Raw genomic sequence first — 24,654 nt, 5'->3', positions numbered from 1 at the left:
CAGTGCAGTCACACAGGGCTCCACACTCAGAAGGTCCTTGTACTTGGTTTAGTGCTCTGCCATCACTGTCTTGAAATTCTGAAGAACTTTTGGACAAGTGGCCCTGCATTTTCATTTTACATTAGGCCCTGCAATTATGTAGCTGGTCCCAAGTACATGGGTGAACACTGCTGTTCATCTGGTTTCCTGGAATATGTGTATAAAATTTAGTCTCTGTTCCAGCATGATTGCCTCATCATTTCAAAAATGAAACGAGTTCAAGTTATTAATTAGCCACCTTTCCTTCCAAGAAGGACTACACACACATGCACCAATGTGTACTTTCCTACTAGGCTACAGCCATCACCCTCTTCATGGTATTGTGCCCCTCATATCACACACTGTAATTTCAAAGAATCCTATACAGCCATTGATTGGCATGCTGCCCAATGATCTTAGTCTGCTAGTCATTTTCACTTATTAATTTCATGGCAGAATAATGTATAGAGATGTTTTTGTTTTATTTTTCCTGCTGTGGAAGAATCAGGAAGAATAAGAGAAATATAGCTCCCCCCCCCATCCAAAGGGAACATACTCCTATGCCTGTTGAAGTTGTCTGAAGACAGGAAGTTGTCTTCCTGTCTTTTAGTTTATTGAATCATGCTAGTGTGTGTGTGTGTGTGTGTGTGTGTGTGTGTGTGTGTGTGTGATGGGGAGAGAGCAGGGCACAGAATGGTGACTGAAGCACCCAGAGAGGTGAAGTTTACTTAAGACCAGGAAAAGAACAGAGGTCTACTTGCCGTTTCCTTGAGTGGTGGGATCCAAGACCCATTTCATCTCCAGGGAGGTGAATGGCTATGTCCAATTTTCAGCAAAAAATGCAGTGCCAAGCATAGCCCAGAGGCAGCAGAGTCCTCAGACTCCAGGGATCCAGCTTGGACGATGGGCATACAAGTGGTAATGTGGACCAAAGACTGGAGAAATTGCCCCCATTTTTTTCAGGATGCAAAGAAAAGAGCTGTTTTTCACTCCTGAGCACTTCTTTTCTACAAAAGTCCTCCACCAACTTTTTCTTTTTTTGCTTTATGCAAGAACATGAGGGGTTAGTGGGTGAGGGTGGGGAACCCATAATGACTAAGATAGAATTTTTTAACAATCTAGCAGAACAGGGCCTCAAAATCAGATATCATTTGATTTAAAGAAAATTAAGTAATGTCATATTTCTTGCATGTCCCATGAGGCAGTTGTAAACTTTTCCTGCAACAATGTAATATTTAACCCACAAACATCCAGCTGATGACTCACAATTTCCCACACAAATGCCCTTGGATTTTTCCCTAACAGTTTAACAAAAGTCCTGTCCCAAACATGCCGACCTCTCTTCACACAGGGGAGTCATTTGTAGTACAGAGAGACCTGGCAAGGGCCCACTGAGGTAGACGTTTGACTACCTGAGCTGCTAAAGATTCTGCCCATCAGGGTCTTTCTTCCTCAACAAACTCTTCCCAGAGTCTTAGGGATAAAGGGCAAAGACCAAGTCCTCATGGAGAGACAGTCAGAAAAGGGCAGTGTTGGTACCCTACTAATCCCACTATAGGCTGATCTCCTCTAGATCCCTATGGCCCCTCTTGCTCCAGGAATTTATAGCACTTTTCCTGTAAGGAATTCCTTCCTACAGGAATCTGTAGCACTTTTGCCTACTACCAGAGCCATGGCCCCTATGCTGGGTGTTGCTCCCTACAGATATTGCCTGCTACAGGACACTTGTCTGTGTCTGGTGCTTGAAGCATGAAGCCATTGGGGCTACAACCCTAAGAATGGCTGCCAGAAACTGCTCTATGAAGTCTGTTTCATCACAGCTAGGTGATAGTTCTGGCAGTCATCATTGCACTGCTAGATCATCAAGGCTGCTTCCCATTGAGTAAATCAATGGATCCAAACTAGGACTCTCCTAACGCTTGGGCTCTGACTTAAACAGAAGCCGGCCTTTGGAATTTCATGCCCTAAAGGAGAATACACCAGAATCCTAACTTTTTTTTTTTTGCTTTTATTAAACCCTGTGTGTGGTGTTTATGTTGTTATAGGTTCTTAGAAGGAGTATAGTTCAATCTATCTTGACAGGAACTGATTTGGATAAACTAGCTGAGCAATGTTCTCAAGCACATATGAGGGCCCTACTTTCCAGATATCTAATCCCCTAATAGCGGGATTACATCCCCTAACACTGTTCCTGAAGCTTCCTCAGGCAGCTCCCTTCACTCTTCCAGTTGCCTGATGGACATTAACCAAATAATGGTCATGAGCAACCTTCTCCCCGCAGAGCAGGTACGTTCAGTCACACTCTTAGTCGATACACACCTTGGGCAACATTGGATTTGAGGTCACAAAGACTTCTAGTCACTGGGCCACAATTAGCTGTGCGTTGTCTTTCTCCACAGATTTGTTGCCCAATGCATTTCTAATACGAGCCCAGAAGAGTGGCCTCTCTTGGGCACTGTCTGGCCAGGTGATAAATGTCTGCCTATTCACAAGTTTCCTGAGTCGGTGGTAGCTGGATAACTTATAGTTTGGGATCTCTTCCAGGAAGATCAAGATGATGACATCCTCGTGCTCATAGAACATCTTGATGCTGGCACCATTCCCTGTGCAGGTAGTGGTTACTGACCACACACAAAGTTTTCTGGCTGGTGTTCTGGATGTTCTCAAAGATGTCTATGCCTGGTTCAAAGTCCCGGTGGTGAAGACAGAGCTTCAAAGTGGGCTGGCCACCTTCTTCTAGGGCTGGAACAAGCTCTTCATATACCCACTGCTCATCAGTGGCAGTGAAAGAGACAAAGGCATCATAGATGAATTCCTTCTCTGTCCTATGCCACTTGGCCAGGTACCAGGCTCAAAATATGTAGAGCCCATACCATAGAGATGGAGTCATCTTGGCAATGAACCAAGAGGAGACCATGGTTGTGAGGACCAGGCTGAAGGAGCAGAAGAAGCAAACTTTTCCTAGGTCAAAATTACACATAGAATCATCAAAATCTATCAACAAACTCTGGATATTTGGCTGCTGACAAGTATAGCTCCGGAGGTAGGGGATATGGACATTTGCTGTGTTTATTGACCAACTCTTGAACCATGCATTGTCACAGCTGCACTGAAGTTTGTTCCCATAGAGATCAAAGTACTTCAGAGATTTCAGATTCTCCAGATGACTTTGATTAATGACTCTTAGGTTGTTGAATCTTAAAGAGAAGACCTGAAGGCTTTCTAAGCCAGAGAACATGCCAGGAGTCAGTGACACTTAAGTTGTTTTCTAGGCGCAGCATTTTTAGTCTTTTGAGTTTTTGGAATAAGGAAATATTTAAACTGAGACTTCGGTCTCCAGATTTTGTTCCTGAGATATCCAACTTTGTGAGATTAATCAGGGAGTCAAACTGAAAGTCGTCTAGGAATACCATGGGATTTTTCCCTAGGAGTAACTCCTGCAGGCCATTCAGCCCTTGGAAGAAGTTGGTTGGAACAACCTGAATTCCATGTATTTGTCCTTCTAGGTTGAGTTGTTTCACAGACTTGAGGTTCATAAATGGAGGAAATGGCAAGGTCCTAGTGGTTTCATAACTAATTTTATTAAAACTGAGATTCAAAACTTCTAGATTTTCCAGGCCCAAGAAAAGGCCTGCTTGAAAACTTGACAAGATATTGTATGCCAAGTCAAGTTTATAGAGGTAATTGAGGTCAGAAAATGCATTCTCCTCTATGTCTTTCAGGCGGTTCTGGGAGAGAATGAGAACTTGGAGCTTCTTCAGAAACTGAAATGTTCTGCATTTCAGTGTCCGAATATTGTTGTATCCAAGGTCTAAACTCTCTAAATTTGGAAATTGAGCAAAGGAGTATTTGTCAATTTCTACTATCCAGCACCCAGCCAAGTTGAGCTCCTTCAATGAATACAGCCCATAGAAGGCCATATTATTGAGTTCTGTGATGGGATGTCTAGAGAGAAAGAGAGATTGTAGGTACCTCAAGGGTGAAAATGCAAAATCTGGAAATCTTTTAAACTTATTGTGGCTCAGGTCTAGGGCTCTCAAGTTCTGGAGGGCACCCCAGGTCCTGTTGCTGAGAAAGGAAAGTTGACACGTGTTTAGATTCAACCTTTGGAGGCTGGGCATAGCATCAAACTCACTGTCATTGAGGTGAACAAGATTATTGCTTTGGCTCAGGTCAAGGGACAAAAGCCTGGTACATTTGGCAAGGTGCTTTATGCCCCCTGCATTAATGGCATTTTTCCAAAAAACCAAAGCCTCTAATACAGGTAAATTTCGGAGGAGGCGACACCAAATATAGACATGGTATATCTTCATTTAGTCAAAACCTCCTTTATATTTTTAAAAAGTTTTAAAATATTCTCTGTAAAATTTTGTGTTTCTGTGTTAGGGTATGTCCTAGAAACTTTTAGATTTTATTATTGAGATATTGAGAAATATCTTATTTTTTCCTAATTTTCTAGTTAAGTATAGCAAGGGTGCCATAAGTTTTTAATTTTTTGTGTTCTTGTTGATCATGAGCATAGAAAGCTTTCTGAACTCATAATAGTTTTTAAAATATGACTGTTTATTCTATTAGGTTTATCTGTTAATGATTATGTTCTCTGTAGGTAATGGAAGTTATATATCTCTTTTTCAAATTCATACATTTCCTATGCATTTTTTTATGTTGGTCTCATAATATTGGTCACAACCTCCCTATATTAAATCATAGTGATGATAGATTTTTTTTTGTTAATGGGATGACATCTATAGATTTTCAATTAATTTTTTTATTTGCTATAAGTTTCAATATATATCAAGTCAGAAAACTTCCCTCATACTCCTAATTTTTTAAGGAAGAATATAGTTGAGTTTGACCAGAACACAAAGAGAGAGGGGGAAATAGAGCCATCAACTAAGGGAGAGTGTACAGGGGCAACAACTTTCTTGCACAGATGATAAACTGGCAGTAAGTACAGAAGTGTGAAAATATCAAGCACTTACTATGTGTCCAGCATTTTCATAGGCATGAATGACTCACTACAAAACTCAGCAAGATAAATAGTCTCAACCCCACTGTATACATGGGGAACTGGAAGCTCAGAGACACAAATATTGTATAGCTAATGTGAGGCAGATTAGCAATTCAAAGAAAAGGCTATATCTTATTTATGTGGAAATTAGATGTAAGTTTACATACATTTTTAATAGCAGCTTAATTAAAGTATATTTTATATACCATAAACTTTATTCTTTTAAAGTGTATAATGAAGTGGTTTTTAATATAGTTGCAAATTTGTGCAATCATCACTATCCAATTCCAGAAAATTGTCTTCACCATCCCCCCCTCAAAAAAGCCCTGCACACATTAGCAATCACTCTCCATTATTGCTTTTATGTAGGCCCTGACAACCACTAATCTATTTTCTCTCTCTATGGATATGCTTATTCTGGACATTTCATATAAATAGAAACACACAATATGTGGCAAAGAAAAAACAAAACAAAACAAAGCAAAGGCTATATCATCTCAGAACCTCATGTTCTTTCCACTACCTTCTGTCGCCCCTTAATTCCAAAAGAGCAGCCCCCAAACATTTGTAACAATGATTACATCACAGGGATACTTGTAACAACTCTATCTCAGTGATCACTTTGAAGAATGCTAATTTGGTGTATAAATTCTAGAATATTCCACAAAAGGCGGTGTCCTAAGTTTATACTTACACTTTATATTCATGTCAATGACAGAGAAAATGAAAAAAAAACAATGATCTGATGATAGTTTCAATTTCAATTTTAAGTCAGCCCTCTGGTATTAGGACTGAGATGAGTAGATTGATTCAGTGCTAGGAGGCCAATGCTTTAAGGCATTTTAACTTTGTTAGGGAACAGGAAGGAAATGGATCAAAGGATGAGAGATTTCATTGCAAAAGTAAATATAAAAAGAAGGAGGGCTTCCCTGGTGGCACAGTGGTTGAGAGTCTGCCTGCCAATGCAGGGGACATGGGTTCGAGCCCTGGTCTGGGAAGATCCCACATGCCGCGGAGCAACTGGGCCCGTGCACCACAACTGCTGAGCCTGCGCGTCTGGGCCTGTGCTCCGCAACAAGAGAGGCCGCGATAGTGAGAGGCCCGCGCACCGCGATGAAGAGTGGCCCCCGCTTGCCGCAACTGGGGAGAGCCCTCGCACAGAAACGAGGGCCCAACACAACCATAAATGAATAAATAAATAAATAAAATTTTAAAAAAAAGAAGAAGGAGAAGGGCAAAGAGGAGGAGCAGAAGAGGAAGAAAAAGTAGTAGCATAAGTAAATATGTGTTGCATAAGTGTGGGGTGACTCAAGAAAACTGGGTTGAACAAGATGGCATTGCCAGATGAATGCTCTCACAGATGACAAGGGTTACCAACATGACCCCTAAAATCTATCCCTGTTTGTCCCAGGAAATTTTAAATGAAGGGAAACTGTAAAGCTCCAAACATCCAAATTGCCCACCCTGACAAGGTACAGAAAGGGACAAGCTTTGTTGGTAAAGGTTCCATGGGGGCAGGGCTAGTGGAGGAGGTTTCTTTTACCTGAAACTGCTGGTGTTACTGCAATCAAAGGAGCATTCAGAGCCAATACCAGAGCAGGGAGCTGGGGCCTATAAACCATAGAAGAAGAGAAGTACTTAAAGGTAACCAAAATGAAGGGCTTCTAGAAGCAGTTGTGGAACTAGGTTCAGCATGCCAGGGAGATGAGAGCAGAGAGTAGACAGTCAAGAAAGTGAATAGGAAAGAATCTGTGCAAAGACCCAAACAGCACTGGTTTTTGCAGCTTGAGTTTAGGCCTGTCACACTGAACTTTTCAAAGTACTGGAACAGGGCAGAGAGCCAAACTCTTCTGGCTGTGGCATTCAAAATGAGGCAAGGATAGTGAAGAAATAAGAACTTCCTATAGTAGACTAAAGACACATGCTCCCCAATGTTCATAGCAGTACTATGTACAATAGCCAGGACATGGAAGCAACCTAAGTGTCCATAAAGAGATCAATGGGTAAAGAAGATGTGATAATGACTCAGCCATAAAAAAGAACAAAATAATGCCATTTGCAGCAACATGGATAGACCTACAGATTGTCATACTGAATGAAGTAAGTCAGATACAGAAAGACAAATATCATATGATATCACTCATATGTGGAATCTAAGAAAAAGAGTACAAATGAACTTATTTACAGAAACAGACCCTAGACATAGAAAACAGACATACGGTTACCAAAGGGGAAGGAGGGGGAGACATAAATTAGGAGCTTGGGATTAACAAATACACACTACTTTACATAAAATAGATAAACATCAAAGGTCCTACTGTGTAGCACAGGGAACTATATTCAACATCTCATAATATCTTATAATAGAAAGGAATCTGAAAAAATATATATATATAAACTGAATCACTTTGCTGTATACCTGAAACTAAGACAACATTGTAATTCAACTATACTTCAATTAAAAAAGAAATTTCTACAGTAAACTAGATGTCTGTATACTATGTAATACAAGTTTATGATATTGTCATTGTGCTGCTCTACTTAATTTTTATATTTAGAAAAATATATCTATGCTGACCATATTTTATGAACCAAAAGTCAAGACATGCTAGTCTTACATTGGGTTAGAATATTTTTCATTGGAACTAGCTTTAAAATTTCAGGATGTATTTTTACCATATTTGTAAAGGTTAGTCTAAAGCATAGCATTTAGCATTTGATTAAAAATGATATTTGTAATCATTTTAATTTTTTTAAAAAATTGGCATCAGGCTTTCAGTTTAGAACATAAACACTTATTTTGAAAAATTTATAAGCAAATAAGGTTAGATCTACATCACTTCAACCTAGACCATCTTTTCCCAAAATATTATATGCCATGGACTGCCTAGATAGCAAATTCTTTACTGAAAAAAGTTTAAAAATTGTTTTCCAATAGGTGGTACATGCAGATATTTAAAATTCAAACAGCACAAAATGATGCACAGTAAAAATGTAAGTCTCCTCACCCCAATTCCTCAGCCCTCCTCCTTTGTTATCAGCTTCTCCTGTGTCCTTCCAGACAGAAAATCTCTAAAATGTCTGTAAGGAGAGGCTATGAGGATACTGGACAGTTGGGTGTGGGGCAAGGAGGGAAGGAGTCCCAACGAGGGGAAAAAAGAGTACACAAAGGGTGAAAGCAGGAGTCGTGAAAGACAACTTTGACTAGTTTATAACTTTGTCATTAGTTCACCCTTGTTTAGAGAGCCCCTAGCCTAAAGCTTTACTTTCTTGTAGCAAAGCTTGCTATACCAAAAGCATCTGAAAGCTGAGCATCTGATTACAGGTTCCTTAATATTTTTTTCCTCCAAAATAATGATTTTTAAAAAACTAGCACAAAATTAAATGTATGGATGCAATCTAGCACGAAGCTGCTATAGAAATTCTAAAGCTCCACTTCTCAAAACACCTGGAACCTGGCTTCCCCCTAGTTAAGGAGCAAACTATGCAAGAAGAAAAGGGAAAAAATTATTGACAAATACAGAACATATAAGCTAGCTCATTTTTAGGGAAAAACAAGAAGTTGAGTGTTTTCTACCTTAGCTGCTAGATTCCATTCCTGATCCTCCTCTGTCCACTATATACTCTTTTTTTTTCTTTTTTGGCTGTGTTGGGTCATCGTTGCTGCACACAGGCTTTCTCTAGTTGCAGTGAGCGGGGGCTACTCTTTGTTGCGGTGCACGGGCTTCTGCAGGGGACATGGGTTCGAGCACTATATACTCTTAAGTCAACATTTCTGTGTCCTTTGCTATGCATTGGTGCTTGACAGCCAGATTTACCCCTTCCCCCTTCCCACAAGGATGCAGCTGATTTTTTGGACTGGACCCTGTCAAGCCAGCCCATAGAACTCGAAGTGGGGTACCCACACAGTAAAGGAGGAGCTGTGGTTCTCTCCACCCTGGAGCCAAGTCAACCAACTTGCAAGTCTACCCATGATACGCCCACTGCAGAAACTGACAGGATCAAAGGAGCCATTCAGAAAACTGCTCAACAAAGACTTTTCAAGGCAGCTGCTGCTGTATTTGCACAGAAAAGACTGTGCCTAAAATTAGCACCCAGAAGATTCTAAACCCTTTGGAATTTCTTTCTCTTAAGCCTCAACACTTCATTTCAGGTTAGGGCATTTTAATGGACAAAAGGAAACCTTATTTACTTACTTTGTTTTTAAAGTAAACTTTCTATTTTGAGATAAATGTAGATTCACATGCAGTTGTAGGAAATATACAGAGAGATGTCTTATACATTTTGCCCAGTTTCCCCCAGTGGTAACCTCTTGCAAAACTATGGTACAGCATTACAACCAGGATATTGACATTGATACAATCCACCAATCTTGTTCAGATTTCTCCAGTTTTACTTGTACTTATGTGTGGTATATTTAGCTCTATAAAATTTTATCACCTATGTATGTTTGTATATCCACTACTGCAGTCAAGATACAGAACAATTCTATCACCACAAATAACTGCTAATCTGTTCTCTGCCTCTTTGTCACTTCAAGAACCTTATACAGTTGGAAACATATAGTATATGACCTTTTAAGTTGGTTTTTTTCACTCTGCATAATTCCCTAAAGATTCATCCAGATTGTTGTGTATATTATTAGTTTGTTCCTTTTTATTTGAGTAGTATTCCATGGTATGTATTCCATAGTATTCCAGAGTTGGTTCATCCATTCATCAGTTGATGGACACCTGGATTGTTTCCACTTTTTGACTATTATGAATAAAGTTGCTATGAATATTCATGTACAAGTTTTTTTGTGGGCATATGTTTTCATTTCTCAGAGATAAATGTTAATTCACTTTTAAACTCAGCCTTTTTGACTAAGAAAGACAAGCGATATGAAAGAATTTCACATACACTGAATTAACTTGCCAAACCATTTGTGTGAAAGACTAGCCCATCTCTCTCATGACTCAGTATAAATCCTTAAAAAATAATATGTTTAGAGAGGTGAAGTGACTTGTCAAAAGAAAAGCCATGAGAAGAACCCAAGTTTCCTGATATCAAGTTGCTTTTATCTTCCACCAGGTTGTCCATGTAGGTTCTAGTCCCACAGCTGGCAGAAAGGACAATGAAAATCCCACTAGAAAGGATGTTATTTTGCTAGTTGGATGGCTATCCCACAAACAGTTATACAGGGATTTCTTTAGGATAAGAACAGTAAAAGGGGGACTTGCCTGGTGGCGCAATGGTTAAGAATCCACCTGCCAATGCAGGGGACGTGGGTTCGATCCCTGGTCTGGGAAGATCCCACATGCCGCAGAGCAACTGACCCTGTGTGCCACAACTACTGAAGCCCATGTGCCTAGAGCCCGTGCTCCAACAAGAGAAGCCACCACAGTGAGAAGCCCACGCACTGCAAAAGAGTGGCCCCCCTCACCTGAACTAGAGAAAGCCTGCACACAGCAATGAAGACCCCACACAGCCAAAAAATAATTAATTAATTAATTCTAAAAAAACAGTAAAAGGAAACAAAGGGATAATTCTCTCTTAACAATATCATTGCCACATGGCTCATATATTTAATGTTGATCCAATCATATTCTCAGCAAAATCTCCATTGACCAAAAGGTTTAGCAAACTTTTTCCAAAAGGGAAAGCTTAAGGATTTTTTTTGGGGGGGGGTTAAAAAGACAGTATATCTGTAGATTAGTCAAACATTTATAATAAAAATTGTACTAGCTTTTTACTTTATAGTTTATGGTGTAGAGAACACCAAACTTGGCTATCATTAAATTGTTTTTAATTCAATGGCAAAATTATGTTTAATAATTACCGAGTAGTATTAAGAAGCAGCCTCAAATATTTTTAGGCATAAAGTAACTGTTATTATTATTGTTTATATCTCACTTCAGCTATAAGAGGTAATTTGATACAGTGGAAAGCATATGGGTTTCAGAATCAGATTTCAACCTTTGCTCTGTGTAACATTGGACTTAACCCCTGAGAACCTTAGTTTTGGAAAATTTATAAAGTGAGAGTTAAAAATCCACACCACGGGCTTCCCTGGTGGCGCAGTGGTTGAGAATCTGCCTGCTAATGCAGGGGACACGGGTTCGAGCCCTGGTCTGGGAAGATCCCACATGCCACGGAGCAACTGGGCCCGTGAGCCACAATTACTGAGCCTGCGCGTCTGGAGCCTGTGCTCCGCAACAAGAGAGGCCGCGATGGTGAGAGGCCCGCGCACCGCGATGAAGAGTGGTCCCCACTTGCCACAACTAGAGAAAGCCCTCGCACAGAAACGAAGACCCAACACAGTCATAAATAAATAAATAAATTAATTAATTAAAAAAAAAAATCCACACCACACGTGGCTAAGTTTACATACGATAACATGGATGAAACTGCCTAGCACAGGGCCTGGCATGTCACAGGTGCTCAATAAATGTCAATTCTTGATAAGCAGGAATTTAGGCTTTTTTTTTAAATTTTTTTTAAAATTTATTTTATTTTTGGCTGTGTTGGGTCTTCGTTTCTGTGCGAGGGCTTTCTCCAGTTGCGGCGAGTGGGGGCCACTCTTCATCGCGGTGCGCGGGCCTCTCACTGTCGCGGCCTCTCCCGTTGTGGAGCACAGGCTCCAGATGCGCAGGCTCAGTAGTTGTGGCTCACGGGCTTAGTTGCTCCGCGGCATGTGGGATCCTCCCAGACCAGGGCTCGAACCCGTGTCCCCTGCATTGGCAGGCAGATTCTTAACCACTGCGCCACCAGGGAAGCCCAATTTAGGCTTTTTTGATATCTCAGATACAAGAAGACCATAAAAGACAAGCCTAAGTGTTTTAAGTTTGTTCTGAAATATTAAGAACATCATGTTCATTGATAATATCATCAGTTTTTCAGGATTTGCATAATCTAATGATCATATCTACATCACACAGCTTTAACAAGAAGGAGACCAGAATTCAGAATTCACTAGCGTTAAGGGTGGGGATTCTCCCTGCGGGAGAAAAACATCCAGAGCAAGAGACAGATTAGACGTCCCAGGGCATTACACGTCCCAGAAGCCTGAAGGCAAAGAGAACAAGTTTTTATGTGTGTTGAAAAGGAAGAAGTGGAGAGAGCAACACAGAGTGAGAAAGAAAGAGTGTGAAGGGGGAGGCAGAAAGAGACAGATTTGAACTGTGGCTGTGGAGATGGACAAGAGAAGAGGGATTTTATCAAGCCTCACTGTTTGACATGCTGTGTAAACCCATGTACTGCCCCTTTAAGAAAATCTGCAGAAAAGATTCTCTTTAAGAAAAAGCTATTGAAGTTGGATTTGTGTTTTGACTCCGTGCCAAGACTGTACCACAAGAAGACCTAATTTTAACAGTTTACACAGGCCTGATGCAAGTTGATTTCCATTGCATCTCTCAGCAGGAGGGATTGCTAATTGATTGCATATTGCCTGGACCCTAAGAAGCCTGAAGACTTTGCATTCTCTAAAACCATTAAAAAATCTTACAGGGAGCACCTGATCTTCTCAACCCATCCCATTCCTGGGAAGTAAGGAAAAGAGGTGGGAAGCTCTTAGGCTGACCTGACCAGAAGTAGGCTCAGCTTTGAAATCTGCAAAACCTGGCTTCAAGTCCCAGCTCTGTCACTTACCAGCTATGCTCAAGTTATACACTTGTTTCAGTCTGTTTCCTCATCTGTAAGCTAGAGTTCAATCAATGGCCTAATACCCACTGTAACTCAGGCCAAAAGCTTGTTGCTGAGCACTGAACCACCAGGCTCCTGGTCAGCTCACAGCCTCTTGATATATTACCCACCGGCTGGAGTTCCTCCTCAGGAGAAGCAGAATTGAAATGAGGGGCCATGGAACCCAATGGAGAGGGGCAGAAGAAGAAATGTTCTGTGTTGCTGAGAGGGCTGCAGAGATCATCTTGACCCTGCAGGGGGGCGAGAACCATTTCTGAATTCCTGGGCCATTTCAGCAAAACCCAAGAGGGGACTGAAAGCTACTCTGTAGTTCACCGAGGCATTATTTTACTTGGGCAACAGGAACCAGTGCTGGGTGGAGCTGGAAATGAAAGTGGGGGTAGCATGGGGGTTGGGGAGGGGAACTGTAACTCACTAATACTGGAAAAGTTTGACCTTAAATAACAAAGCTTTGCAAGAGGCTGATTCAGAAAACTGCTGTTTACTTAGTTGCCAGTCAGGGAGCTTTCAGAGCAGATGGGGCTTTGGGCACCCTGGCCTCTCCCATCCCAGAAGCTAAGCCAGCTGCTCCTAAGTGGGAAAGTGAGGAGTAGAAGCATGACTCAGGCAGCATAGGGCCCAGGCTACTACTGCCCTTGACTTTTGTGGATGAGGCTGGGAACCCAGCTTGAGAAAGATGGACCCAGAAATTCCACTAAAAGGTGTCTAGACTGCCACCCATCTGCTCCTTTCCTAACAGAGATTTTCTTGCCCTGTGCCTTAATCCATCCAGGGATCATATGCTGATCCTAGCCCCAGATATAGGTCACTGACCTTTACTGCTAATCTAGCTTTAAAAAGTAGTTAGAGAATCTCAGAGCTGGAAGGGACTTCCAAAGGCCATCAAGCAGGCCTCTGCATGCATAATACACAACAGACGAATGCTGAGCTGATCTGTCAAGGTCCAGGGAAGGAGGGTCCACAACCCTCTCAGTAGTTTATACAGGTATTTGTTTAGTGGTTCCTTGTAGTCCTGATCTTCCAGCCTTATTCTCTGCAATTTAAACTTCTTCCTTTTGGCTTTTCTAGAAGTGAAGAGAAGCTGTAGCAGACAGTACCTAGCTAGGATAAATGTAAAAATGACACATGCCTATAAGATAAGACATACTGGGGACAACAGGACAACCTGAGGGATTCTTAGGTTATGCTCTGAACAGAAAGAAGAAGGAAGATGACATAAGAAAGATGACTACACATAATTTATCAAGCGAATCAGGACACTTTTGAGAGTGAAAGTGGCATTAAACATAACAGGCGTTAATTGAGCTGTACAGGCTGCAACATCTGGTCACCCTGAATATAACATACATAATATAACAAAGAGAAACCCAGACTACTGAATTATATTTTATTTATAGCTTCCAAGTCAAAACAACAGCAATCAACATTTTCAAGTTGGAGAGGATAGAATAAATATGACTAAGAGGGAGCTGAATGCCAAGATAGTTGAGGTATTGGTAAAAGAATGTATAGCTGTTTTAAATTCATGCATTCATGTGTTAATGCATTTCCTACACATTTGTTGAGTACCTACTTTGTTTCAGCTACTATGCAAGGTGATGCTCAAGACAAGATGTATAGGTCATGGTCCCTGCCCTTGAGCAATAATTTACAGAGGTGGATTCACATACACAAGTTAAGTTATACTACACAGAAGTAAACACTCAGTATAGGAATAAACAAAATGTTACAGGAATTGGAAGTTTCCAAGCCCAGATCAGTAACATTCTAAGATAAAGACTTTATAGACATAATTTTGAAAAAAAATTGCTACTGGTAATCTTTAAGAAATTATAACAAGCTAAAGATTTTGTTCAACAGACCAACCATGTTACAGAGCTGCTCAAGTAGTTAATACAATCTGGGATTAAATGAATGAAATAGTGTTCCCCTGGTCAAACCATACCTAGCACTTTCCTGTTCACCATATTTTTTAAAAATTAATTAATTTTATTTTTGGCTGCGTAGGGTCTTGCTGCACGCGGGCTTTCTCTAGTTGCAGCGAGCGGGGGCTACTCTTGGTTGAAGTGCACGGGCTTCTCATTGCGGTGGCTCCTCGTATTGCGGAGCACAGGCTCTAGGTGCACGGGCTTCAGTAGTTGTGGCTCGCAGGCTGTAGAGTGCAGTCTCAGTAGTTGTGGCACACGGGCTTAGCTGCTCTGCGGCATGTGGGATCTTCCCAGACCAGGGATCAAACCCGTGTCCCCTGCGTTGGCAGGCGGATTCTTAACCACTGCGCCACCAGGGAAGTCCCTGTTCACCATATTTAAAATGAGCCATTGACAAAATGCGATGGGTATCTACAGGAGGGTGACTATCATGGTGAAGGATCAGAAAAGCAGGTCATTCATATATATATGTGCATATATACACATACATATATATATATATACATATACATATATATATATACATATATATATATATATGTATATATATATATATAGTGACCATTATGTCTCAGTTTATGCCTATTGTTGTCATCCCATCCAATTATTACCCCCTTCCACTCTCAAAAGTATTCTGGGGGGCTTCCCTGGTGGCGCAGTGGTTAAGAATCTGCCTGCCAATGCAGGGGACACGGGTTCAATCCCTGGTCCGGGAAGATCCCACATGCTGTGGAGCAACTAAGCCCGTGCGCCACAATTACTGAGCCTGCGCGCTCTACAGCCCATGCTCCACAACAAGAGAAGCCACCGCAATGAAAAGCCCGGGCACTGCAACGAAGAGTAGCCCCTGCTCGCCGCAACTAGAGAAAGCCCGCGCGCAGCAATGAAGACCTAGAGCAGCCAAAAAAAAAAAAGTACTCCGGTTTGAATGATAAATTATATGGTCACCCTACATATGTATAGCTAATATTTATTAGTGCCATTTATTGCGTGCTAATTTTTGTCATGCAAGATCTCACTTAATCCTTATCACAAACTTGTGATATAGGTGTTATATCATTATTCCCATTTTGTGGATGAGGAATCTGAGTCTCTGAGAATTTAAGTATGCATCCCAAGATTATAATGAACAGGGCTGACTTATCAATTAGGCCCAGTAGATATAATGTCTAGGGCCCAAAATACGTTCAGGGGTCCATAAAAATGTTTTATTGTCTTTTTAAAATCAGATGAAAAAAATGAACTTTCAGGTTGAAGGAAATGTTTTAATATATAATATTATTTGTCTTTATACCAAGAGTTGGAAAGTCTAATTTTCTGTAGGTTTTTTCTTTAATGGAAGGGGCCCACAAGGTAAAGGCACCTAGGGCCCATGAAAGTCATAATGTGGCCCTGGTAATGAGTGACAGAACTAGGATCCAAACCCAGTGCCCAAGCTCTTAAACACTAAATGAGAAGCTAAATAGCTGAGGGAACAGGAAGTAGGCAGACTCAGAGCATCACATGACTGTCGTCAGCTATCTGAACAGCAGCCATAAGAAAGCATTTCTGTGCTTATTTGACGTTTCTCTCCTGCCCTTCTGCCTCAGCTGGGCTTGTTGAAATCTTACCCAAGACTCAAGACAGAGCTTAGTTCTTACCAACTCTATGATGCCTTCCCTAACTCCCATCCTTGGAATTGGTTTCACCTTCTTCTGTACTCCTGCAGCTCATCTTTATATTTATTTTATTTGTATTCTATTCTAGTCTATATATGTGTGTGTGTGTATATATATATATATATATATATATAATAGCACGTGGTATAACATGTACCACATTCTGCCATTGTATGCATGTTTGTCCCTCTTAAGAATCTGTAAGGGACAGGGACCATATCTTCCTTATCTTTGTATATACAAAATAGAGTGGTTTAAACGTACTGTGGGCTCAGCCAACTTTCAGTGAGCTGATCTTCTTCCTCAGCTCACTTTAAAGATAAACTTCTCAACAGTCAGAGATGGTCCATTGGACCTTTGAGATACTAAGCTCCAGACACTGAAAATGTTCAAGCAGGGCAAGGAGTGCAGAGAGGGGAATTCCTGTATTGGTTGGAAGGTTGGACTGAAAATCCTTTAATGGCCTTTCCAACTCTGAGTCTATGGTTTTAGAATTCTGCTTGTAGCCTTGAGAGGCAGCACAGTATAGTGATTGAGAGTATAAAGTGTGGAACCAGACTGCCAAGGTTTAACTCTTGACTCTGCTGCTTGACTTTCTGGACTTGGGCAAATATTTAATTTCTCAGAGTCTCAATGTCTTCACCTGTAAAATTAGGATAATAATTGTACCTTCAGCATAAAGTTGTTAAAGATTAAATGAGTTAATATATGGCAAGTACCAGCACCTGGCACAGAGTAAGAGCCATACAAATGTTTTTTCAATAAATAAAATAATATTTATGATTGCTCCTTCCTCCCCCTTCACTTTGTGTGTGTGTGTGTGTGTGTGTGTGTGTGTGTATATATATGTATATATATATATATATATATATATATATATATAAAATATTTTGAAATCCAGAGCTGAAGCTTTAAAAAGTCTGGGCCAAAGTATAGCCCAAAGGAAGGCTGACCTCCCAAATCTGGTTATATGTGATATATATCTGATAATGTGACCCCCATATCATGCTTGCCTTTTGGGCGAATCTCCAAGGGCCTTCTTTTGTCAATCTGAAATGTCAGGACCCTATTTCAGAACCCAGAGAGTAATAGGGACATCCTAGGTCCTTTCTTGATTTCTTGGTCAGTGTTGGCATTGAGGTAGCAAGAAGGGACTGTTTATCTTTCGGACATAAGATGCACTTTCCGGTTTGGCAGACGGTCAGAAAACTTAGATTTTAGTCTTAGCTCAGTGAATCGTCTGGAACAAATCATATACCTCCCCTGCATCTAAACCTATCAGTAAGAGGTCACTGCAGCCTGGCTGGCTTCTTAAACAACAGCATTACGATGAAGCTTAGGTTAATGACAGCAAGTCTGGTGATTGTAAAAGAACAAAAGCTCCCTCAAATCAGACATACCTGAGTTTAAATCCTGCCTGACATTGTGTCTCCTTTGGGAAGTCAGATCATATAAGCTCAGTCTTTTCTGTAAAAGGCAGTAAGAATCTCACAAGATTATTGAAAGGATGAAATACGGTGATATAAGTAAAATGTTTAGCACATAGACCCTCAATTAATGTAACCATATTTGCCTGTGTCCAACATACTTTCCCCCACATGTATGTAAACATAACCCTGTTTCTATATACCCCTACTATGACAGGAAGCCAAGAGAAGATGTAAAATAATGGACTGACTTAACTGCAAACAGAAGTTCATATTATCTCACTGCTGCTCCAGGATTCAATATTTACATGAATGAAATAATTTTTGCCTCTGAAAACTTTCAAACTACTTTTAAACCAGTTTTAAAATAAGTATGATGAGTACAGACTTTTCCCCACAAAAATTTCACTGTGTAATGGAGGTGGTTTCATTGTCTTGTGCACTTAATACATTGTCAAATGTGGGTAGTTTAGCTCATTGGTCCTTCTCTCAGCCCTGCCTGCCCCCTTCACACTTTGGATGATGACAGGTATTAGTCCCACTTTCTAAAATGGAGAAATGAAAGCAAAAGAAGTGCCTGATCTGAGGTCATAAGAGTATGTGACTAGGGGAGCTGGGAGTAATGGGGAGATGATGAAAGAATTGAAGGGGCTAGAGATGTCTAGTTTGAAATGCAGAATATTCATGGACTACAGTAGCTGTATTTTGGCAACCACTGTCCCGGGTCACTATTTTCTGCAGAGCCTCTTCTTCCAGGCCTCTATACAGGAACTCTATAGGGCAAACTGCTTCTTCTAGACCTTTAAGGGAGGAGAGAGGGGACCAATAGGCAGAGGCACTCTAGCTTCCCTACCAAGAAACACAGGCATCACTCTCTGCCTAGGCCTTGATTCCATCACAGAGACAGGCCCTGAGCCAGAAAATGCCATCTAATCCTAAAACTACAACCTATAGTCCAGACAACGGACTGGAAGGCCCATGACAAAAACTCAGCACAGTCCGAGAAACTTGTTCCTAAGGATAGAATGCACTTGTGGTTCTCAATCCTGCCTGAGCAACAGTATCACATAGGGATTAAAAACAGGGATTTCCTGGGCCCCACTCCAGAATCTGTATTTTAAACAAATGCCTCAGGTGTGCAGCCAGAGTGAGAAGCCCTTAATCCAGTAGTTCTCAAGTTTGAACATGAGTCTGAATCATCTGAAAGGCATTTCAAAACATAGATTGCTGGACCCCACCGCCAGAGTTTTAGATTCATTTGGTCTGCAGAGGGGCCCAAGAACTTGAATTTTTCCCAAGTTCCCGGGTGGTGTTGATGTTACTGGTCCAGGGACCACACTCTGTGAACAACTGTCATTGCCTGCTTATCTGAGTTTGGACTCTATGTCAAAAAATTCCCATGGCCTCTTCCTCAGTTTACCCCTGCACCAAATAACTGCTGAGGAAAATAGAACCAGCCCCAACCCTCAGTTATCAAGTCAATCTCTACTTACCCTGTGTATCACTGCAGAAACAATCAGCTCACAACCCTGCCAAGGTCTCCTAGGCTAAGCAGAGAGTGACACACATGCACACACCTCAAGCCACCTGCTTCGTAATATAAAATTTCCCCCCAACGACTCCTGGACCCTGAAAGGCAGGGCTGGCCCAGCAGGGAACAGCATTCTCGGACGCCACTGTCTCGTGGGGGCCCACCTAATACAGAGTGCAACTTGGGGACCTGAGTCTCAGTGCAAATACGTCAGCACCCAAATCAAGACATTTCCCAGCAGGAGATACGTGTAACTCTGAGAACAGAAGACAAATCTTGTCACATTTACAAGGGTTATCATGCCTCAGGAGGACCCTTGAGGTTCTTTTCCAAGGCTGATGACCACACTGTGTTTTACCACCGTGTCCTTCAGAGACATTCCTAAGCTTGTATAAGGGGGTAGGGACTAAAGGAACTTTCCCTCTAACATGTGGAGAAAGTCCTTGTGAGGGTTTTTAGAAAACACAGTTTCATGACTCACACAGAACCTAAGAGTATGACACTCCTTCAAATAACACTCCACATCATCTGCAAAAAGGCACTTTAACAGTCTTGGTTGAAAGTTTCCCACAAATTAAAGTGTTCATAACTTGTTATTACTATTATTTTGTTAATATTCTATGCTTTCTCTGTGAAATTGGGAAGAGTGGATGCTTTTATTTCTACTCTTGGAAGTTTCTTGACAGTGCTATTATTTGAAAATTCAGCTGAGGATAGGGGAGATGAGAGAGGAGGTGATCCACAGTGCATGCTCTAGTCTGAGGGGTCTTCGGGCTTGATGCCCAGAAAAGACACCTTGGAATTACTTAGCACTTTCCAATTTACCATCCTGTCACATAATTCTCTGTGAAGTTTTACAGAAGAGGAAGGAGGCCCAGACAAGTAGCATGACTTTGCACTCAGCTAGTAAATGGTTATGTATGATTGAGATTCAAATCCAGGCCTCTTGGTGTGGAGAAAAGAGAACCCTCCTACACTGTTGGTGGGAACGTAAATTGGTGCAGCCACTATGGAGAACAGTATGGAGGTTCCTTAAGAAACTAGAATTACCATATGATCCTGCAATCCCACTCCTGGGCATATATCTGGAGAAAACTCTAATTCAAAAATATACATGCACCCCAATGTTCATAGTAGCACTATTCACAATAGCCAAGACATGGAAACAACCTAAATGTCCATCAACAGATGAATGGATAAAGAAGATGTGATATATATATACATATACAATGAAATACTAGTCAGCCATAAAAAAGAATGAAATAATGCCATTTGCAGCAACATGGATGGACCTAGAGATTATCATACTAAGTGAAGTAAGTCAGACAGAGAAAGACAAATATCATATGATATCACTTATATGTGGAATCTAAAAAAATGATACAAATGAACTTATTTACAAAACAGAAAGAGACTCACTGACATAGAAAACAACCTTAGGGTGATCAAAGGGGAAGGGGGGAGGGATTAATTAGGAGTTTGGGATTAGCAGATACAAACTACTATATATAAAATAGATAAACAACAAGGTTCTACTGTATAGCACAGGGAACTATATTCAATATCTTGTAATAATCTATAATGGAAAAGAATATTAAAAAGGATATATATATATATACATGTATAACTGACTCACTTTGCTGCACACCAGAAACTAACAAACACAACGATGTAAATCAACTATACTTCAATAAATAAATAAATAAAACAAATCCAGGACTCTTGACCTCCAATCCAGTGCTGTTACCACCTCAGCACAGGTGATGCAAACAGAGATCTTGACGTCTGCTCCCCAAGTGCTACTGCAGGGACTGTGGGTAATGTGGGCTCAGAGTGCTATCTAGGATTCCCCTCCTTCCTTCTAACTGCTTACTCTTGGTACTTCTGAGGTGTGGTGAAACCCAGTCAAGAATCACTGCGGGGCGAGGGGAAGTGGGGACAGAGTGAGAGAGTAGCATTGACATATATACACTACCAAATGTAAAATAGATGGCTAGTGGGAAGCTGATGCATAGCACAGGGAGATCAGCTCCGTGCTTTGTGACCACCTAGAGGGGTGGGATAAGGAGGGTGGGAGGGGGACGCAAGAGGGAGGGGATATGGGGATATATGTATACATAGAGCTGATTCACTTTGTTGTACAGCAGAAACTAACACAATGTTATAAAGCAATTATACGCCAATAAAGATGCTAAAAAAAAAAAGAATCACTGCGGGGCTTCCCTGGTGGCACAGTGGTTAAGAATCCGCCTGCCAATGTAGGGGACACGGGTTCGAGACCTGGTCCGGGAAGATCCCATATGCCGCAGAGCAGCTAAGCCCGTGCGTCACAACTACTGAGCCTGCGTGTCACAACTACTGAAGCCCGTGCACCTAGAACCTGTGCTCCGCAATGAAGAGTAGCCCCCACTCGCCACAACTGGAGAAAGCCTGCGCGCAGCAACAAAGATCCAATGCAGCCAAAAAAATTTTTTTTAATTAAAAAAAATATCCAATCTGCTATAAAGAAATGGAAACAAACATACAATAAATGCTTTAAAAAAAAAAAAAAGAATCACTGCGGTGGTCAAAATGAAAATTAGCTCTAAACTTGCATATGTTATCTTACAGAATTTATTAGACTGAGAGCAGAAGTGCATTTTTAAAGCACTATGATACTTTGCACAGCATATTCTGCCCAGCAGTCATAGCAGCACCTAATTTAGGATGTACTTGGGGATCCCAAATTCTTTTCTTTTTCCAGCTTTATTGTGATATAATTGACATATAACATTGTGTAAGATTAAGGTGTACAACACAATGATGTGATATTTGTCTATGCTGCAAAATGATTACCACAATAAATTTAGCTAACATCCATCACCTCACATAGTTACAAATTTTTTTTCCTTCTGATGAGAACTGTTCAGACCTCTCTCTTAGCAACTTTCAAATATACAAAACAGTACTTTTAGCTATAGTCACCATGCTGTACATTAGATCCCCAGAACTTATAACTGGAAGTTTGTACCTTTTGACCACCTTCACCCAATTCCTCTCCCCCCACCCCCTGCCTCTGGCAACCACAAATCTGATCTCTGTTTCTATGAGTTTGTTTTTTTTAGATTCCACATATAAGCGAGCTCATACAGTACTTGTCTGTCTCTGTCTGACTTATTCCACTTAGCATAATGCCCTCAATGTCTATCCATGTTGTTGCAAGTGGCAAGATCTCCCTAATATTTATGGCTGAGTTTTATTCCATGCATATACATACCACATTTTCTTTATCCATTCATCTGCTGTTGGACACAGGTTATTTCTAGATCTTGGCTCTTGTGAATAGTGCTGCAATGAACATGGGGGTGCAGATATTTCTTCAGATCCCAAATTCTTAGAGCCTCTTAGGTCACTGGGTACAGGTGGAAAGGTGTAAGCAGTAGGGAATAAGGCTTGTTGGGTGATAACGAAAAGAAATGCTATGCCACCTCCACGTAATAATACCACTGTCTATGGTGGAATTTGTGAATGAATTACTTTGAAGAAAACATTATTTTCTTGAGCCCTCAGTCTCTAATAATGCCATCTATCTCTTGCTACAATTCTGGGAAAGGATTTCTTCCCATAATTCCTTGTATATTGCTGGGTTGCAGTCAAGGGTCAAAGAAAACAACATACCTGTGAGAAACTCTTGGTACATGTTCCTGCTGCTCATCTTTCTGTAGTCGATTTCTCTAAAATAAAAAAAACTTCTCTCTTGGGAATCTTCAAAACCTCAAGATAATTGCTGAGATCTTAGGACATGTGACCAAAAGCAGAAAACATTTTCTTCCTCTTCGGATCTCATCTCTCTTTTTTTTCTTTTTTCAGGAACTGAGGGAGTTTCAAATCCTGCTTGGCATGTGTTGCAAAACAAACAGGTTTTCAGTGACAAGATTTCACCTTTTTCCCATCACAAGCTCCTCCAGATTTCTTTGTTCCCTGGGAGCTCTTGGGGCTGCTCAGCTGGTTCCAGCCCTGTGTTGGCAGCAACTCCAGCCAAAGTGCCTGGAATTGCACATACGGATTGGTAGGGAGCCCTCTCTTCCCCGTTTTCCTCACTGGAACTGGTGCGCTTCCTCTTCATCTAGATCCTAGCTGTGTCTGAGCACTGTGGTCAGATGTAGAGAACAAACGTTTGGACACCAAGGGGGGAAAGTGGTGGCGGGGGGGTGGTGGTGGTGGTGTGATGAAGTGGGAGATTGGGATTGACATATATACACTAATATGTATAAAATGGATAACTAATAAGAACCTGCTGTATAAAAAATAAATAAAATTCAAAAATTAAAAAAAAAAAAAGAATTAGCTAGCATAGCCAGAAGGAGTTTATATTAACTGGAGTTTAAACCAATATATAACATATAATGTATGTGTGTGTATATATAATATGCAAACATCTATGTGTATATGTACATATGCAAACAACTGAAAAATTCTTTAAAATCTTAAGTTGTTTTTATCAGCCCGATACTTACATACTGATTAAAAAAAAAGAATGAAATAATGCCATTTGCAGCAACATCGATGGGCCTAGAGATTATCATACTGAGTGAAGTAAACCAGACAGAGAAGGACAAGTATCGTATGATATCACTTATATGTGGAATCTTAAAAAATGATACAAATGAACTTATTTACAAAACAGAAACAGACCCACAGACATAGAAAACAAATTTATGGTTACCAAAGAGGAAAGGGCAGGGGAGGTATAAGTCAGGAATATGAGATTAACATATACACATTACTACATATAAAACAGATAACCAACAAGGCCCTACTGTATAGCACAGGAAAATATACTTAATACTTTGTAATAACTTACAATGGAAAAGAATCTTAAAAGGAATGGATACGTGTATATGTGTAACTGAATCACTTTACTATACACCTGAAACTAACACAAACTGTAAACCAACTATACTCCAATATAAAATAAAAATTAAATTTAAAAAGAGGATACGAAGTTTGTTGTAATCTGTTACAGCAGCAATAGGAAACTAATATAGTCACCCAGCTGGTGTGTGGCAGAACTGGAATTTTGCAGATAGGTCTGGTGGGCTCCAAAATCAATGCTCTTTCCATCACTACGGAGATGCAGATGCGGTGCTTTTAAAGAAATGGTAGATGCGACAGTGGAAGGTAAAAAGCTGCAAGAAGGAAGAGCTTAGGAGGGCTGATCCTGGGCTCTACCAAATAACCTCTTCCACATGGCCTGTTGTTTTTCATTTCAATAGTTATAAAGTTATTTGGATTTAAAAAATAATCTTTTCAAGTAATTGCTAATACTTCTGACTATATCTAAAGGTCACTGGTACTTTAGGATGGATTAATCTCAGGTTTTTTTTGTTACGTGGTGATAATAACTGCAATGAAGAAA

General features: G+C 40.7%; 1 protein-coding gene across 1 annotated transcript; it reads right to left on the bottom strand.

The window, feature by feature from the left end:
* Positions 1-2,376: 2,376 nt before the first annotated feature.
* LOC102997131 (toll-like receptor 13) lies at positions 2,377-4,331 on the bottom strand. The gene is given in 3 exon segments (XM_028167021.2): positions 2,377-2,611; positions 2,613-3,275; positions 3,277-4,331. Coding segments are annotated over 3 exon segments (1,953 nt in total).
* Between the last annotated feature and the right edge of the window lie 20,323 nt (positions 4,332-24,654).

Source organism: Balaenoptera acutorostrata, chromosome X (genome assembly GCF_949987535.1).
Source record: "Balaenoptera acutorostrata chromosome X, mBalAcu1.1, whole genome shotgun sequence".
NCBI classification, from domain to species: Eukaryota; Metazoa; Chordata; class Mammalia; order Artiodactyla; family Balaenopteridae; genus Balaenoptera; species Balaenoptera acutorostrata.
Note: the sequence above shows the minus strand (reverse complement) of the source record. Positions and strands in the feature narration are given on the sequence as shown.